The 20,113-nt window shown below is 34.8% G+C and overlaps 1 protein-coding gene across 1 annotated transcript in view; it reads left to right on the plus strand.

Moving 5' to 3' along the window:
• PSMD14 (proteasome 26S subunit, non-ATPase 14) overlaps positions 1-17,672 on the plus strand; it is a 94,922-nt gene extending 77,250 nt beyond the window's left edge. Inside the window, exons 9-12 of the mRNA XM_065880620.1 lie at positions 1,649-1,723; positions 4,899-5,024; positions 14,751-14,813; positions 17,259-17,672. Coding sequence (XP_065736692.1) covers positions 1,649-1,723; positions 4,899-5,024; positions 14,751-14,813; positions 17,259-17,357 — 363 coding nt within the window. The 3' untranslated portion in view covers positions 17,358-17,672. The remainder of the gene's footprint in view (positions 1-1,648; positions 1,724-4,898; positions 5,025-14,750; positions 14,814-17,258) is intronic.
• Positions 17,673-20,113: the final 2,441 nt, after the last annotated feature.

Raw genomic sequence — 20,113 nt, forward strand, 5'->3', positions numbered from 1 at the left:
TAAGAATTTCCTAAGATACGTTGTAGCATAGTATGATAGAAAAAAACATGGGCTTTGGAGTCAGAAAAGCTTGGATTCAGATCCCAGCTTTGCATTTTATTAGGTATAAACTAGGACAAATTGAGATTTGTGTCTTATTTCCTCATCTGTCAAAATACTAATGGAACCACCCTACCTTACTGGATTGTTGTGAAGATTAGAAGACTTATTGTGTAAAGCAGGTGCAGGTGCTCATCAAATGTTTCCTTTCCACCCCTTCTTCTACCTCAACACCTTAAGACTACATTGTAAAAATCCAATTATTAGTGTGGTGGTTGTTTTAGTTAGCTTTATCTTTAGATTCCTGAGAGTTAACCCCAAAGCCCTTTTTGTACTTGAAGATATGTCCAAGGTGTATTTCTGTACTTTAATGTCTTAGAAGGCTGACAGAGGGGTCCACAGAAACTGTTCTGGACCTCATTTGAACCTATGTAGCTAGAGTTAGACATTTGTGCAGCTGTGAGTGGATTACAGCACATGTAGGATTATTGTTTCTTAATAAAGCCATGCCATTAGCTTCAGTTTTTATGATGATTTGACTGTTTGTCTTGGTGATCAAGTACAGTGGAAAAATTTCTGCTTAGTGAGGTTGCCTGAGACTGGACCCACTAAAAAACAAACCCCATTTCGTTAATTTGGAGACATATGCAGACACAGTTATTTTTTTATTTTATTTTTTTTTTGCAGTATGCGGGCCTCTCACTGTTGTGGCCTCTCCCGTTGCGGAGCACAGGCTCCGGATGCGCAGGCTCAGTGGCCATGGCCCGTGGGCCCAGCCGCTCCGCAGCGTGTGGGATCCTCCCAGACCGGGGCACAAACCCGTGTCCCCTGCATCGGCAGGCGGACCCTCAACCACTGCGCCACTGGGGAAGCCCAGACACAGTTATTTTTTTGTTTGTTTGTTTGTTTGTTTGTCTTTTGCGGTACGCGGGCCTCTCACCGTTGTGGCCTCTCCCGTTGCGGAGCACAGGCTCCGGACGCGCAGGCTCAGCGGCCATGGCTCACAGGCCCAGCCGCTCCGCGGCATGTGGGATCCTCCCGGACCGGGACACGAACCCGTGTCCCCTGCATCGGCAGGCGGACTCTCAACCACTGCGCCACCAGGGAAGCCCTGGACACAGTTATTTTTAATACGTTAGAACTGAATTAAGAAAAACGGAAACTCCAGATTAATGTTGTGGGTGAAGGAATAATTATATTTATGTCTTTTTAGCCTTTTCTTTTGAAATAAGAAAGAGCCCCCTATGTAGATAATCATAAAATCAGACTTAATAAATTATGTATTATTTATAAATTATGAATAATTAGTTTATAGGTTAGATTATGATGAGGTCAAATCATATCTCTGACTCTGAGCAAGGCTACTAAAACTGTTGAATTTGTGGGGCTCTATGTCATGTTTTAAAGAATGTGTGCCCTGTACCTCTAAATCTCACTTCTAAACTCGTAGCTGAGAAAAAAATAGTTTAATATTTACTTAGGATAAAAAGCTATTTTTAGAAGATGGTAAAGGTATTGTCTACAGGATATGTCAACAGTTTCAAACAGTTGTATTTATTTTATTAGATGAAAAATACTAATTTGTCCTTCTAATCATTTATCTATATAGGCATTAATTCATGGACTAAACAGACATTATTACTCCATTACTATTAACTATCGGAAAAATGAACTGGAACAGAAGGTAAGCTTAAATTTTTATCTTAGAGGCGGAAAAAAATCTATTTCAAACAATTTAAACTGTTACCCGGTATATTTGAATTTAAATTGTTGACCTCTTTCATTGATGTGTTCAAATATTTTTTTCATTCCTGATGAACTGTAGCATAAAATAAAGGAATATTTTATTGGACAAATGGAGAGACATTTTACCTTATTGGTAGGCGCTAAAACAGGAGAGGAAGTAGGAAACAAACATTCCAGTTTGGTTTTATGATAAATTATAAAAATCTTTCTTCTAGTTCTGCGATTTTTCAGATTAATTTATCTTCAATAAAATGGCCTTTTGTTACTAAATTGCTAAATAAATAGCTTTCCAGATTTGAAAGGAATAAATTAGATTGTAATTGTATAGTGCTTTTTAAAAAAGTACCATGGTTACTTAGGATAAACTAAAGGTGAGTCAAAAGGGGAATGCATTTTAAGGGTTTTCAGATATTTAGATCTAAATTTTTATACCTTTTTATAGTAATCAAATTTGATGACTTTAAAAATTACCTAGCGTCTTGGTAGATTAGCATTCTTTAGTTTCTACTATTTTAGGATTATCTCAAGAACAGTTTTTCTCTCAACTAATTGGAAATATTTAAGTCTGCCTATTGCTTTTTGAAATTACAATCTGAACTGCTTTTTTTCTTTATTATTACAATTAGTCATCCTCCAAATAAGCTTCTTGTATTTCTCTCTGAGAAAGACTTAAAAAATTTGAAAGAACATGAGTACTATTGACAGCCCCAAAGTTTTGGTTTCTACATGCACTCTGAAGTCCAAACATAAGTAATCAGTAGTAAACAAGACCTTTCTTACTAGTTGAAAGTGTTCCCCACAAAGTCACCCTAGAAGGGATTCTAGTGATGGTGTATGGGAGTGGAGTTAGAGCGCTCTCCATACTACTCCCTCTTTCAACCAGATCATCTCCATTTTCAGTCTTATTTATATATTGTGGGCAGAATGTGCTGTATAAGATTTTCTGAAGTTTGATAAACAATTGTTTTAAAAGTTCAAAGCCACCAGTAAACTCACTCAAAGTTCCTAGGTGCTTGAGCATGATTTTGAGTGAGGGGCTGCAGGGGACCAGTTCTTCCTTGACCTGAGGGGAGACACTGAGCCATGGTTCTTCCTTCTGCTTGCTTTTGTCCCAAAGTTCATATCACCTGTGGTAGATTTAGTTGATAGCTTGAAGTACATTTTCAACACTTATTTTAATTTTATGTAGAATAGGTACAGGCTGTGGGATAAAAGGGTACCACTCAGACATAAACTGAAAAATTCATTCAGATACATAAATATTTTATCAGTCTGACACCCAACTATTTGGAAATATCCGTCTAATTACATCAAATTTTCTTTTTCTTTTTTTCCTTTATGGTACCCCATAAACTTAGCCACCATCCTTGGTATAAAAAACACACATATAAATACTTACATAAATTAATTAATATTTTGTTTATGTTCCTAGTATAGCTCAGTTCACGTGCTTTCTTGATACCCAAAGCCCTGCCTTTACTCTTATCTCACCAACCTGTATACTTAACTCCAAGTGTTACCTGAGGGGCCCAATCCAATCTTTGTCCAGGCATGGTAGAATTATTCTCCTGCTCTGTGGGAACTTTCTTTGTTTGCTTCTGAAGTGTAGAAAAATCCAATTCTCAACACTTAATTATAGGTAGCTTTATAGCATAGGTAGTTGCAGCTGCACCAAAATTTCCTGAGGATGTATTTTTCTAAAACACTGTCACTGGCGAAGATGGGAAGCAATCCAAGAAATTCGGGTTACATGTGCAGGAGTTTTCCAGTTTTTTTCCAAACTACTTTTGCCTCCATGGGCCCTAGGAGGGGCATGGAGGAATATGGATCTTTTGTGTCTTGAAAATTCTCATAGGTGATTTTGACATGCAGCTTATTCTCCAGCATAAGGAAAACTTTGTACCACTTTTAGCTGCAAACCTCTAAACAAATAATTGTTCTAAACTAAACCCATAAACTTACCGACTATGTCTTTAGATCCTCATAGCTTGTGGATCTCACTTAAAGTATACTGGTTCTCACAGCAAAAGAACAATAGTCATTCTGTAGGTACCATCTTTTTTTCACATTGCATAATTTTATCAATCGTTTAGAAAACTCTTCTTATTCAATGATTATCCTCAACTGAAGGACATTATAGAGTAGGACTTTTAAGAAAAACTGTCTTAAGACTCTGAACTTGAAAACTTACGAACTTCGAAGAATATGTATTCAGAATTAGGAGTCCAGTTTGAGAAATAATGAACTAAAGTGTTTAGTTCCATGATCACTACTAATAGGGTCTGATCCCAGTTTGCTGATGTGATTGCAAAGTGGATGGATCTGTGATTTCCTTCCCAGTTTTACGACTTTTCATTCTGGTATAAAGAAGTTCAAAAATTTTAAATTATAGATGGAATATTAGAATTTGAAGAAAATTTAAAGATTATCTAATACAAGCCTTCAGTTCATAGATATGTAAACAGGGACTCAGAAAGATTGACACAGTCATTCAGTAAATGGAGGCATTTACCTCCTTATCTCGGCATTTGAGAGCAGGGCTATATGAACTAATAGAAATCCTGTGTGTAACATAGTAGTTCATTCATTCAACATATGCTTATTTAGTATTTGCTATGATTAGATTATGATCTAGATTCTAGAATCTAGACCTTTGTGATCTTGAAATAAACAGAGCAGAGTCCTTGCCTTGATTTCTCTTTAATGGGAGAGAAATGCACTAAACAAGAAAACAAAAATTTCAGCTGTTTATAGTGTTATAAAAATAATAAAGCAAGTTAAGGAAAGAAAGATGTTTAGATAGTATGGGGTGGCTTTATTATATAGTGGTGAGGAATGGCAGCTATATCTAAGGAAGTGAGACATGTAAGCCATAGAAAGATAAGAAAAATAGCCTTTGAGGCAAAGGGACAGCAAATGCAAAGGCCATGAGTTGGAGTATTCCTTAGATTTTATTAATATAAATTTAGAAGGATACTTATTAGAGTTTATTTAAATTAATAAAATTAAACTTAAATTCATTAATTCCAAAAGTTGTTTGTAAAGTTGTTTCTCAAGACAAATAAAGGAAATTTTCTCAATACAGGAAAGTAATTTTTCTTTATATTTTTTAGATGTTGTTAAATTTGCACAAGAAGAGTTGGATGGAAGGTTTGACACTTCAGGACTACAGTGAACACTGTAAACACAATGAATCAGTGGTAAAAGAGATGTTGGAATTAGCCAAAAATTACAATAAGGTAAAAACTTACTTTCAACATTTATTTCTTATAATCTTTGGAATATATATGATTAGATATCAGGCATTGTATAAATATAAATAGTTAAGAGTAGAGTGGCCTATTTTGTAGACCAGATAGTAAATATTTTAGGCTTTATAAGCCATCCAGTCTGTTGCAACTACTCAACCCTGCTGTTATAGTGTAAAAGTAGCCACAGACAATACATAAAGGGATGAGTGAGGCTGTGTCCTAGTAAAACATTATTTACTAAAATAGGCAGTTGGCTAGATTTGACCCGTGGCTTATAGTTTGCCAACCCCTGTTGTAAATAGCTTTACAATTGAAATCTCTTCATTATTCAGAGGACTTTTTCTTGGAAGGGAAGGAGGAACAAAGAGATGTGAACAACAACAGCATTTAATACTTGATAACATATAACTTATTTTATGAACTTCTCTGTTTTTCATTTAATACGTATTTATTGAAAACCTGCTATGTGCCAGGTGCTGGGGATATGGTAAAAAATAAGACATATCCTCATGGAATTTATTTTCTGGTAGGGGAAACAGAAAGTAAACAAACACAACATAATACATTGTAATTAGTGCTGTGAAGACAATAAACAGGATGATGTAAAGAGTAGCAAAGGGAGACCACTTCATATGAGGATGTAAAAAAAGTTACAATTTTCTGAAAATATTTATTGTATGTTAAAGTATATGTGGCCATGATAACATTTTGTTTATAGATTTATGTTCTTTTACAGTTCTGAAATTAAGAGAATACTTGACCAAGACTAAAATGTATCTTCTGTATTATATCAGTTTCCTAGCATTGCCATCACAAACTACCATATAATGGGTGACTTAAAACAACAAATTTATTCCCTCACAATTCTGAAGCTAGAAGTCCAAAATCAAGGTATTGTTAGGGTCATGCTCCCTGTGAAGCTTCTAGTGGGGAGGATCCTTCTTTTTTTTTTCTAGCTTCTCTTGGTCCCCAGGCATTCCTTGGCTTGTGGCAGCATAACTCTAATCTCTAACCAGGGTTATGACTTCAATGTATCCTTTTAGGGGGGACATGATTCAACTCATAACATGTATTTTTCAACTTTTTTGACCAAAACCCATATAAAGAATAAATTTTACATTTGACCCAGTACCTGCAAATGTATATGTATGTGTGTATATATATTGCAACAAAAGTTTTATGAAGCAATATTTACCCTTATTACAAGTGGTTATATTCTATTTTCTTTCTCATTTGACTCAACTTCATACTGTTTCAGTTATATACATACATATTATATACATCGACATATAGTTTGCAACCTATTAATGGGTTGAAAACCTGCAATTTGTAAAACATGTATACATACTATACAGTGTTATGCTTACAGATATTTATCAAATATCTTCTGTACAATTTGCAGTGGAAAACAGGGATCCTTCCTTCATTTTTAGGAAAACAGGGGCATTAAGAAAAGTTCATAACCAGAGTACTTGACCAAAATTCGTGTGTTTGATAACACCTTAGTATTCAGATTGTCCACAGATCAGCTGCATCAGTATCACTTGGGATCTTGTTAGAAATGCAGGTGTTCGACCTGCTAAATCAGAATCAACATTTTAACAAGATTTCCAAGAGATTTGTATATTCATTCAACTTAGAAGTTAGAGAACACTGCCATAGAGAAGTCCATGTGAAGTCCTGTAGAAGTTCAAAGGCTTTTGCTTTCAGCTGGTACAGACCCAGAATGATGTCTTTAGAGAATAACATTTGAACTGGACCTTAAAGCATGAATAAGATTTGGACGTACAAAGGAATGTTACCCTAGGCCAACTGAACATCATGAGCAAGACTAGGAGACAGAAAAGCAAGGGCATCTTTAGGAAACTGTGTTTGGCTAGAGTACATGAGAAGGGTGTACATAAAAGGGTGAATAGTGGGGAATAAAGATTTTTAAAGTTACTGAAGTCAAGTAACAGAGTTTGGAAAATCAGGATAGAGTTATTTTTGATCAGGGGCATGGTATACCCAGAACCTGACTTTAGAAACATAATTTGACAAGGCTATAGAAGAAAGAGTGTTGTAAGAGGAGATTTGAAATGGAGTTTCTATATTTAGGAGGAGCTTACTATTACCCAAACAAAAGGTACTAAGTGTGTGAATTACTGTAGTGGCAGTGGGAAGGGAGGTTTCAATAGACTAATAAAATAAAACATGGTGCCAGTTGGATAGATAAAGTAAAAGAAGAAGGAATCAAAGATGAGTTAAAGGTCTCCTGCCTAGGTGACCAGAAGTATGTTGGTACCATTAACATTTCCAATTTAAGTAGAAGTAGAAAGATTGAGAAAGAAGATAAAGAGATTAAACAAGCAGGGAATTCCCTGGCGGTCCAGTGGTTAGGACTCTGCACTTTCACTGCCGAGGGTGCAGGTTCAACCCCTGGTCAGGGTACTAAGATCCCACAAATCATGGCTCGGCCAAAAAAAAAAAAAGTTTAAACAAGCAGTTTACTATGTGGGACTAAAAATTAATGGTGGGGGCTAGAACTTTTGGAGACAGTTAAAGTTGATATTGGTTGTCACACACCAAAAAAGTAATATTTTACTTTTTAAATTAAACACATCTTACAAAATAAATATTAACCAAGAGACGGTGTATAAGATTTGCCAAGTGTTAACAACAAGCCTTTTGAGAGAATTGAGCTTTGAAAAAATGTTGATGGGCCCATACAAGCTAAATTCCAGCAGAATTAGGTTTAGCTTTGAAGAGCATGCCCTGATTTATATGTAGTGTTCCAGCTGGAAATTCCCATTGCTTCTAGATTGTAGGGAAATTATATATATATATTTAATCTTTCTAGTGTATGTTTTCATGCTGTGGAGATTAAAGAGAAAACAATAGTTCATCCTATTTAAAACAGTTAACCTTTTATAAATTAACCTTTAAGGAAATTTAAGTTATTATTCAGCAGACTGTAGGAATGGTTTTCATTTCTCTGTAACATTACAAGTTTAAGTAAATTCTTATTGGTACTACTGCCAGGAAATAACCTATTTATGGTTACTGCTGCCCATCCACAGAAGTTTTTGCTATTTTACAGTTTTAAAAAATCTCTGAAGTACTCAAAAATTTGTAAGGTTTGGTTATAAAGTGAAAACAATGTATAAGCTGTGATATGAAGGAGTCCAAATTTGGGGCTGTAATTCCCTCTGTGATTGAAAGAGAATGTGGTGGAGTTTTTAGTAACACTTAAAATATAAAAAGAAAGGCCCATACAACCAGTTCTTCATAGTATTCTTTTTAATTGGTTGGTGTTTTAAACTAAGGTAATTACTGTTAGGTGCCAGTTAGCTCCTAAAGTGAAAGAAGGTTAGAAAATAATTAAATTCCTTTGTACCAACTTTTTGATTTCAAGTCTGGAGTCCACGCAGACGTTCTGCTTGATTATTAGTCATTGATTTCTCTAGTTACTGAACTTTAGCACCCACAACTCTTTTATTCCAAATCTCCTAGTTTATTCGTGCCAAGATGCATCAGTATTTTAATATTGATAACATTTGATTGCATATTTGTAAATGAATCTGCCAGTGAAAAAATGAATTGTAAAAGACTTTTAAGAATAGCATAGACACATAAAATTTTGCTTTGTTTTCAAGCATGTAGCCCTATAAATTCAGAGATCTGACAGTTTACTTTTCAGGTAGAAAAACTGCCTACTTAGTAACCTGAAAGAAGGTTTGGATGCAACTTTTATGTAATTACATACAAAATATGTAATTATAAGATTACATTTGGTTTATCAAAGTAGCTGTATTAAATAAGAAGGTCTTGTTTTGTGCTAGTGCAATAAGATAAGAAAAACAAAATAAGATATAAATATTGGGAAACCAGGCCAGATTATCATTATTTAAGTATGATAGGATATGTTTGCAATCAAGCATAGAAATACATGAAACTAAACTAGAATACTATTAGAACTATTATGATTGAGAATTATGTAGCCATGCAGTTACATAGGCTGAAACCAGTTGAAAAATATAAAAGGCAGGGCTTCCCTGATGGCACAGTGGTTGAGAAGTCCGCCTGCCGATGCAGGGGACGTGGGTTCATGCCCCGGTCTGGGAAGATCCCACATGCCACGGAGTGGCTGGGCCCATGAGCCATGGCCACTGAGCCTGTGCGTCTGGAGCCCGTTCTCCACAACGGGAGAGGCCACAGCAGTGAGAGGCCCGCGTACCACACACACATAAAAAATATATATGTATATATAAAAGGCAAATCAGTTTACAGAAGCATCCAAAATTACGAAGTATTTAGGAATAACTACCATAAAAAATGTAAATGTATAAATATGTATATATGACTTCTTTGAAAAATGCTAAAAACATTTGTGAATAAATTCCCATTTCCAAAAGGAAGACTTAGTATTTGTAAAGCTGTGGTCAAGCTTCCCAAAGGTTACTTTAGTGCTAGTAAGAATATCGGTGAGCTTTTAAATTTTGATAACTTGACAGTAAAGTTTACCTGCAATAAAAATAACGTTTATTGAATGCTTATTAGGAGTCAGACTGGCAGGAAATATTTGTACCTATAACACAGAAAAGGCTAGTATCCAAAAAGTACCTAACAGACAAAGAATTCCTATAAAATATAAAGAAAGGATAATAAATTGGACAACAGAGCTGGAAAATTCACTGAAGATGAATGGCATATAAACATGAAAAAGAATTCAGTCTTATTAAGTATTCAAAGAAAAAAGTTAAAAGTATAAGATTTTTTTTTCTTTTCAAATTAAAAAAAATGGTTTGGGAGAATGCGCCACTAGTGGGAAAATAAAAAAGTGATATATGACATTTTTGAAGGCCATCTCCCATTTTATCTTTAAATTTTAAGTGCATATAACTCTTTAAGCCAAGGTGTTCTCTTTTAAGGATTTATTACGAAGAATGAAATTCTACAAGTACCAACTTAGAGAAATATTTAAAGCTTGATGTTATGTGTATAAAATGAAATTGTGTAACAATATGAAAAGTCCCTACTATGTTACCTTCCCTCCATTTTTCAATGATACCTCTCTGTCTCACATATATCTCAACGTATTATGCTGTTAACAGTGTCACCTCTCAGGTGGAAGGTAGGGGAATTTTATACTTTATGTAAATCCTGGATTCTTTTTAGTTTTTGCACTAAGCAGGTGTTATTTATATCTATTGTGTTAGCTTGAGGTAGCAATGGCTTAAAGAGGATAGGAATGTACATCTCTTGCAATTCAAGTCCATGTGAAACTTTGAAGTTATTACATTCACATACCCAGATATCTCCATCTTTTGCTCCACTTTCCTTGTATTGGCTTCCATCGTTTAGATCTCCTCATGATTCATGGTGATTGCTAAAGCTTTAGCCATCCCATCTGAGTTCCAAGCAACAGGAAGAAATGCAAGGGCAAAAGAGAGAGACCTCTCAACTAAATCAATTCCTTTTCAGGATCCTTTCTGTAAGTCCCACCCAGCACTTCTGATTATATCTCATTGGCAGAACTTAATCAAGTGGACATACTTTGCTTTGAGAAAGGCTATATAGTCTTTTACCTGGGAGCATTACTGCCTTTAATAAAATTAGAGCTATATTATAAAAGAAGATGTGTATTAGGTAGGCAACTAGCAGTAGACTCTGCCATAGAAAGTTTTTTCAACAGTCTAAACTGCAGTTTCTATTATACATACACACACTTGTATGGGCACACACATGATGTTTATTTTATATCTCTATTTTATATAATTACATTTTAAAATTGGATTCCTTATAATATTTTTAGAAGGAATTTACATATTCTGGGTCACTTAATAAATCATGGGTTTGGCTTTATTCAGGATGTGTCATTATAAAGTAATGATTTCCCGAATTGCCATGAATGTTGCTTTGAGGTCTTTGGAGATAGATAAGACTGTATTTAAGTCACAGTTTCATTGCTTATTGGCTGTGTGGCTATATTGTCCCCACCATTAGTTGGGCACATTCCTTTTTTGTATATTTCCTATTGCATTATAGTTTGAGATTTACAGGCAGGTAAAGTAAAACCCAAATGCAAGCTTCTTGAAGAGCAAGAACTGTCTTACTCATAGTGAGTACTTAATAGTTATTTACTAAATGTATAAAATGAGGAAAATTCTACTGTTAGGACATACATAGAATGTACTAGAGCATTATAAGCACTTTCAAAAGGAGAGTTAGAAAAAAAATTTATAGTAGAAGTATTGCTGGAATTAACATATAGGAGATAGTGCCTAATTTCTTTATGTAAAATGTAGATTACTTCACTGGGATGTTTTAAGGATTCAGTAAATTAATATGTACATGTTAATGTTTAATTACTAATGGTTGTAGGGAACCCATTTTTTTGTTCTCCATATTCACACCTGTAATACTTTCTCATATAGTTTTCTAATCGTTTCATGTTTGTTAATTTTGCTTTCCCAAGTATGTTTTATAAAAGCCATTTCTTTAAACTTATTCTCTATCCCCATAACCCATAATGTGATTTTCAGTTATATAGTCAATGCATTGAGTTTTTATGAAAATCAAGAAAGAACTAAAATGCCTATATTACATTCACTAGCAGTTTATGCAGAGATTGTTTAATGGTGAAAAAATTTACCATATAGGTGATTTTACAAAGCATGTACTTAAATGGAAGCATGGCATGTTAAGAGTGAACACTGCAAACATATCAAAGGGAAAAAAAGAAGCCCAAGGAATGGAATAGATATGACATATAAAGTGAAATAAGAGACATGGTGTCATGAAAGCAGAGGTTAAAGGATTAGAAGAGAAAAGGGGTATTGGAAAAGGTGTTCAGAAAGTTCAAGTAAACTGAGTCCATTGGAATTTGCCAGGTGGAGATCCTTAAAAGAGTACTCATGAAGTGCTAAGGGTCCAATCCATGTTTGTTAGAAGGTAAATAAAATGGTAGAATTTGAAACACAGATTTTCCATTTGAGAAATTTGACTATTACCAGGAAAAAAATAATGAGGTTAATGGCTTTAGTAAAAGCCTCTTTAAGATAGGGGGTACATCTGAGGGGATTATGATAACATAACAGACCAAATTCCAGGAATTTCTTAGAACTGTGCAGACCGTGCATGATGGGATAGCCATCTGGGGGTCTTTGTTGATAAACTGTTAAAAACGTTTCTAGTGTGAATAGCCACAAACATTTTCAGTGCTTTTTTGTTGGTTGAGTAAACCGAAGAGCACGAATGCAAAAGCAAAATTTGATGCCAAATCACAGAAGTTGCCATAAACACAGAAGTTCCCCTAGTAAGGACACTGCCTGTGCCTGAATTTCATTTGTTTCTGCTGCTACCATTTCTTAATTTTTCCTGGTGACTAGCCAGATTAGAGCTATGAATGAAGGCAAACTGGTCTTGCTCAGATGATAGATGAGATAAAGGTAACTTAGGTAGCTGGAGAAAATATTTAGGGGTTTAATGTGATGATCTGGTCTATCTCAGAACGTAAGAGATGTGCTTACTCTTTTGTCATGGGGGTTTGCAACCTTAGTATATGCCTAAATCTACAGCTGCTCCTCATTTTCCAGATGGCATCTATGGCTGGGAGTACTTTTTACCATCTGCACTTCTCAAAGAGTTTGTGAACTCTCTCTTTTAATTATAGGAAATGGAAAAACTAATTGGTAAAGTGGTTAAATGATATAAAAGATTTTTAAAATTGAGTTAGAGCTTTTTATATTCTGTTTAACCTTTCAAATAAGATCAATGCTTTAAGTGCTTTTTTACTTTCATCTTTGCATGTCTGCCATCTTTGATATTTGCAACACTCCAAAATACTCCATAATAACTATTTTGTACATGGATTGGTATTTTGAGCCAAATTCCAAAACCCTTACCTCTTTCCAGTACCGTAAAGTACTATTGTTGGCGTGTGCATAGAACTAACACTGAATGGATATAGAGTACAGACTTAACGTGAATTGTTCCATTTATCTAATATGTTTTCAGGTTGGTAAGGTGTAGTGTCATGATTTGTAAAAGTAATTTAGAAAGACAGACTTTTTATGCGTTGCCAGTGTTTCTGTATATGTAAAACACTGAGATAGTAGGAGAAGCAATTTCCCAGTTAGAAGATACGTTTTTTAACTAGCTGCGAATAATAGGATTGACATCTGACTCTGAAAATGAATATATTCTCTGTCTAGGGAATTCTAGATTTGGAGTGTTATTAACTTATTTTCCCCTTTTTAGTTTTATGAGTCATAAATGTATTTCCTAATGATGTGTTGTAAATAAGTATCCTGTAATAATCAGTAGATACAATACTTATTAACTGTCTTTTCTCTTTAGGCAGATTCTACTGCGGAAAATTCTCCAGATAGTTTGTCCGTTTATAAAATTAGATACTTGCCATCTTTGCTCATTTTCAAGTTCTCTGTTTACAAAACTATTAAGAAGGTGTGAAATGCAGCCAAACTTCCCAGTTTATGGGAAATGTCTGATGCTTGCATTTCCTACGTGTTCATTGTTCACACATGAAGAAATTTGGCAGCTGTGAGATGATTAAGTTTAGAGTATCCAAATCTAACCCTCACTGGGATTTTGGTTTCCTGCTTTCTGCCCCTGTCTTCTCACCCCCTTTGTAACCATATTAAGTGCTATGGTATTACTTCTTAAGATTGGTGATACTTAAATTTTCTTCATTTTCCATTTATCAAATGCTGTGAATAAATCATAGACCAGGAGTTCACCTGATGCAGAGTCCTAGCTTCAGGCAGTACCATACCCAAAACTGTTATGAAGGAGGTTGCTTAAACTTAGAATTCTCGATAAAGAGGTTACACAGTGGTGCATTATTAGGGTAGAGGGCAATACTGGTAGCTAATCTAAATGCTGTAATTACTTCAAAATTATTCTGCTAGAAAATTTATGGTCATACACATAAAAGTTTGTAGCTGGCTTTGAAAATAGTAGAAAGTGGTTTGTATATATGGTTTGGTTGAATAATTTTTATTTGATTTGGCATTTGTTTCAAGTAATATTTTTGATGTTGAAAACTTCAGATTACTCTATTTCTTCATGATTATTAAAGATCATTCATGTGGAGAACTGAGAATTTTTTCTGAGTACATCTATTACTTTTACAGATTTAAATATGTGAAGGTATTAAGGGATTACACTATATGATTTGTTAACTGTGGATCAAAAGTCAGTAGCAGGTCCTTGGATCCTAAGTGTTACTACTGATAGTTAGATACTGGGTATGCACAGTTTGGTTGACAAGAAAAAGGTGACAAAGATAATAGGAAGTTGGGGGAGAGCCATAGTGAAAGTAGGAAAAGAAAAAGGAGACAGAATGGGAGTAGTTAGTACCCCAGTGCCACAAGCAGCTCCCTTAGGGTCTTCCATCCTCCAGTTTAGCCATCCCTCAGATAATTCCATAACAGTTTTCAAATGGTTACCACTTCCATTTGGTGGTCCAATTGGATATTTTCAATGTCTTTTACAAATTTCTTAAGTCTGTTTTCAAAATGATGGTGGTTATAGTTTTTATTACCCTGAAGGCTGTTCTGAAGATTAGCAAAATTGCTTTTTTGTGCAATAAATTACTTGAATAAAAGGTTCTGTGAATGAAAATTATGATCATCATTATCTGATAATTATTCAGCAGTGGGAAAAGTACATTTAGAACTTGAAACTCTGTCCTTTGTGTTTCATTCACAGGCTGTAGAAGAAGAAGATAAGATGACACCTGAACAGCTGGCAATAAAGAATGTTGGCAAGCAGGTGAGGTGTACTGTAATAGGTTATGCATTCACATAATAACATGCTCTTGTAGAGTTAAAAGTATTTTGGAGCCTGTGTGATTTTTTTTTTTCCCTGTCTGTTCACTGTACATTTTTCTTCTGTCATGTAAATGTGATGCTAATTTTAAAGGTCCCTGAATTATTTGATGTCAGATTCTTTTTGCCATCTATAGAGAAGTAAATCACAAATATACCTGTGAGATACTATGTTCAGTGAAAACAATTTTGTAGAAATAAAGTAGGAAACTTGTGTCCTGAGTTGATTTTCCAAGCACTATTTTTACTTGAAATAATATTGTCCATGAAGATAATAGAATGATAGGTTTATTTCATATGTAACAGTTTTTAAAATGATATAGTTTATCAATATGTAGGCTTCAATATATAGGTAATATTCCTGAGAAAGCTTAGAGCCCTGTTGGATTCTACTGAGTGAAGGGAAAGGGTTTTAAGTATTTGCTCTTTCACTTTTCCCAAGATGAAATATATATTTTAGTTCCTATTTTTCTGAAGGTTGGGGGGAACACAGCAACCAATTAAAAGAATCTACAGATTAATTAGACTGTTTTTTAAAGAATGTTGATTACATTTTTTCATTTCATGGAACATGGTTATCATATTGCTGATGTTGGCAGAATCTTGATATTTCAGATGCAAGACACTAAGCTGTCTTTGCTTTCAGCCATCCTACCATATGCTCTGATCCCATCACATCTCACAAGCTATGTAGGTTTGGGCCAGGACCATTCTTGGATGGGAAATCTCTAAGAATCACCCAGCTGCCACAAGAAGTAATGTAGATAACTGAGGGAAGTGTGTTACCAATTCACCGCAAAACCAGTTATTCCAATAGAGCAGTAGGGGCAAAGGTCTGACTTAAGTATCATAATTGGTGAAGTCAAATCTCACTGCATTCTGAATATTACAGTTTCATTAACAAGAGGAACCCTCCAAAACCGAAAATGAGATATAATTCATCTTATTCTCTCATCCTGTGTGATACAGTCACCCTTGTTGTCTTCTCCCACTACTTATTTTAGTCTAATATGTAATATTAGATCACCAACTTGGAGCCTAGCATTCAGTAACTATTTTTTGAATAAATGACTCTGATGCTATAGTTTCTTGATGTAGATTCTATTTAACAGCAGCAAAGAAATTAAAAGTGAAACTGAAAATATATATAATTGGCAAAGTTTAATAATCATCAGAATCATTTTTTAAAAATATAGTACTTCACTAGTTTGGCCTCCTTTGTGGCAAAAGCAAAACTGCCTATGATGGAATCAGACCAATATCTTTTTCTCCTGCCAGTCTTTCTTAGTCTCTGTCACCTAAAATGTCCTAAGGCTTATTTCTGAAATAAAGAAAATTTAGTGTTGTGGTCTAGTTATTTGAAATTATTTGTAGCGTGTTGTATCTCTGGGTATTTTAAAGAAATCGAGCGTATTGAAATTGTAGTTTAGAAAAGAACAGCCAAGAAGTAATTTCAGTGGTGAACATTTGTTTAAAGTTAGGAGTCTTGGTATTTTAGCAAAATACATATAAGAAAATAATGGTTTAGTTGAAAGTTTTTTATTGTGTGCAATATCTATCCTTTATTTCAAAGCTTTCAAATTTAGCTGAAATATTTTAATCAGCTCAGCCTTAAACATAAATGTGTATTAAGCATTTAAACTTAACTTCCTTTATTACAATGCAATTTTAAGTCTTGTTTTTAACTCAGATGTTTCAAATACAGATTTGATCAGGTTTAAATTAACGGATTGTACCTATATTCTTTTCTGTGATACATTTTTTCCAAATAGCTACACGAAATATTTATCCTTAACATTTTAGAATTGATCCAAATTGTATTTAAATTTTTTAATTACTAACAGTGACTTTTGATCCAAGAATATTTCCTGAATCATTTAAAGCACTGTTCCTGAAATATTAAAATTACATAGGAATTAAATTAAAATTACAGAGGAAGTGATGAGAATTCACATTGAACTCTTTCCTTTTGGTATGTCTGCTTTGAGTAAAGTACCCCCTCAGACATTCAGTATATATGAATGGCAGAAAATATACACACATAATCAGGCTTATGCACACAGATAAAATGCTTATGCTTTTTAAAAAAAATCAGATGATTTCGGATTTGTATAGAATTCCTTGTGACTCTTTATCATTTCTGCTGCAGAGTCATACCATCGATTGTGTAAATCGATGTTTATTTTATCAGCTCCTTAACATTTTAACAGATTTAGAAATCCTGAAAATGTAACAATATATAGGGAAAGTTAAATTGTAAAATATATATAAATTTAGTTTTGGCTTTCTTTACCAATTTCATCAGCTACTGAAAAAAAATCTAAATAATTCATCTACCAGTAATATGGTTCTTTTTCCTTTTTCTTTCCTTATTCCTTTTTTCTTTTAGGACCCCAAACGTCATTTGGAGGAACATGTGGATGTACTTATGACTTCAAATATTGTCCAGTGTTTAGCAGCTATGTTGGATACTGTTGTATTTAAATAAAGCAATGCAAAAAGCTCTTAGTGATACTTTCAGTGTATAGTCCTCTTGTTCCTAATGCTCAAAATCAAGGGACCTCTGAAGGTGTATTTGGTTAAATGTAAGACATCTGGCATCATTTGCAGCACTGTAACACCTTCAGTCTCCGTTGTGCAATTACTTCTGTTTCTTTAGTCAGGGTCTTTGCAGATTCCAAAGTTGTATAAGAATACATCAAAGTGGACAAATTTTGTTAAGATCCCATTTAATATTTGAAGAAATCAGTAACACAAATATATTTTGATTGTTGCTTACAAAATAAAATACATTTACAGTCTATGTCTCCTGAGGTCTTTTTGGCACTGGGTGGAATTGACAGAATAACATTTGACAGTGCACTGGAAATCTCACACAAAGATATGTTTTCCTTTGTAATTTAAGATAACACATAAAACATCAGTGTGATAACAAAACTTCACAAATGTAAAATGACTGCCATTAAAGAGTGGCTACCTCATTAGTGAGTAACCCAGAAAAATGTTGACATATTTTATTAAAAATATTTGTCACAAGTTAATACTGAATACTCAATATCTTGTTAACAGATTATACTTTCAGTATTTCAGAGGGGTACATATAAGGAGAAAAGGGAGGCAGTTTAAATTTAGACTTTGATGATTTTTTTTTTTTTAAAGAGTACATTCCACCAACAGTGTTGCGATTGTCTGGGAATTGCCTGCTGCAAAACTTCACTAGACTTTCAGCTGAGACAGCCATAGAAGGTGTGCAGTGTCCTCAAAGCAAAACGAGAAACGTAGCCATAATGTGAATTGAATATCATGAGCACATAAGCAGTAATTTTGTTACTGTTTTCTCTCATCTTTCTTAAATTAACTTAGAAGTACCCAGTTTTCTGATAAAGACAAAAATTTGACTAATGGCAGTTTTCATAGATGACCTCGTCCCTCAACCTGTTTCTAACCTGATGTACATAAGTACTCACACATGGTACAGCACCATACTGGGTACACCAAAGAATGTGCAAAACGCATGGAGACAAAGATTTAATTGTCTCTCCCTTTGTGAAAATACGGTAAGAATGTTTCTAAGGCTTCATTAAAGAGGGAATTTACTTGGGGATTTAGAATTGAGCTTTAGCCTCCGATAGAGTAGTATGAATAATGTGGTGAACCAAATTACTCTCCTATTTGAATAATTCTAGGCTGTTCTTGGTTGCCTAATGAAAAGTTACCAGAAACTAAAAGTGGAAGTGGCTTAAATTCCCACTATGTTTCACAGTCTCTGTTTTTGGTGGAATAAGGTATTCTGAGCATTTCTTGATTGTGCTGTGGTTTCTTCTTTTAAATATAGTGATGGTATATTTTATATAGGACTTGTAATATGTATTAATTGTTGGGATTACAACAGCTAACCATTTACAATTAAAATATGAGTTGAAGTTTGTAGAAATTTTCCTTTTGCCTGATTTAAACTTGTGTGCAAGTGTTTCGGGTTTTTTTAATACATGATTTTCCCCTTTACATAAATCAGGTTCTGTGACTTTCACAGATAGTGTGAAAAGCTAGTCAAGATTATTTTTGTACAATATGTCCAAAGAAGAAGGCCTCAATAATACAAGGGTTATTCTCAACATTCCATTGGAAACTACTTTTTTTTTTTTTTCTTTCTTTCACTTTAGTCCCCTGAAAAATAGCTCCTGAGTGAGTAAAGTGACTGAGAAGGCTTACACAAGGCCTGCCTTTTGCTCTTCTTGTTTGATCACCTCATCTTCCGGGACTTCCCACAGTCACATACCATGTTCTCCCACTTGGTTCATGTTGGAGACGTTCCCAATTTCAAAACCTTACCAGAATCCCTCCTAGCAAAAACCTACAGTTTTGTAGATTTGGAGTCAATCAGAATGAGGATGTCTTAAGAAGGCTCAGTGAACACCTTTCTCTTGGAATGCACAGCTATTTTAGCAGGAGCCTGATAACCCAGGCCGAGGCAGGCACTGAAACAACTTATTTAATCACAAGCTCAATAAGCCACTTCAGGGTGTGTGTGTGTGTTTATGTGAGCATCTTTACCGGTCTCTGCAGCACTAAAGCAGCACTAGAACCAAAACTCTTGCCTCTAATACAGAGATGTTCCCGCTTTCCACTTAGCCTAGTATGGGGGCATCAAAAGCTCCAGCCTCACTATTCAGTGCCATCTGCCTGTACCAGGAGCACCTGAGTCTTCCGGGAGCTCATTAGAAATACAGACCTGCTGAATCCGAATCAAGAATCCTGGTGTGGTGCATAAGCACTTTTAAAGTTTGAGAAGACCAGCTCTGTGGAAGTATGATTCAAGAGCTGATGTGCTGATTCTGAGAAAAGCCTGTTTTCCTTCTTGAGCATATACGTTGAAGATGTAGCCTGTATGTGAGGAATCACTGAATTCAGTACTGGTAATCTAAGTGAGAATGCACATTTATCTCCTAATCCAATTCCTTAGAAACTCTGAGGAGGAGGCACTCTCCCTTTCCTCTACTTTAACATGTCATTTTTAGCATTCTTCATTTTTTAAAAAGCCAGTTCAGGGTACCGGGAGTAACAAAACCCGAAAAAGAGCCCAGGCAGAGTCTCCTTTCTGCGACACACTGAAGGCTCTGTCCCACCGAGGAGAGGGTGGAGAGGCATTCGGGGACAAAGAAGTGAATGATCGAAAAAGGGGAAAGCAAGAGTAGCCAAAACCAGGCCAAAGGCTCTCGGGAGAAATGGCGGTGAAAGGTAAAA

Source organism: Phocoena phocoena, chromosome 7, assembly GCF_963924675.1.
Source record: "Phocoena phocoena chromosome 7, mPhoPho1.1, whole genome shotgun sequence".
NCBI classification, from domain to species: Eukaryota; Metazoa; Chordata; class Mammalia; order Artiodactyla; family Phocoenidae; genus Phocoena; species Phocoena phocoena.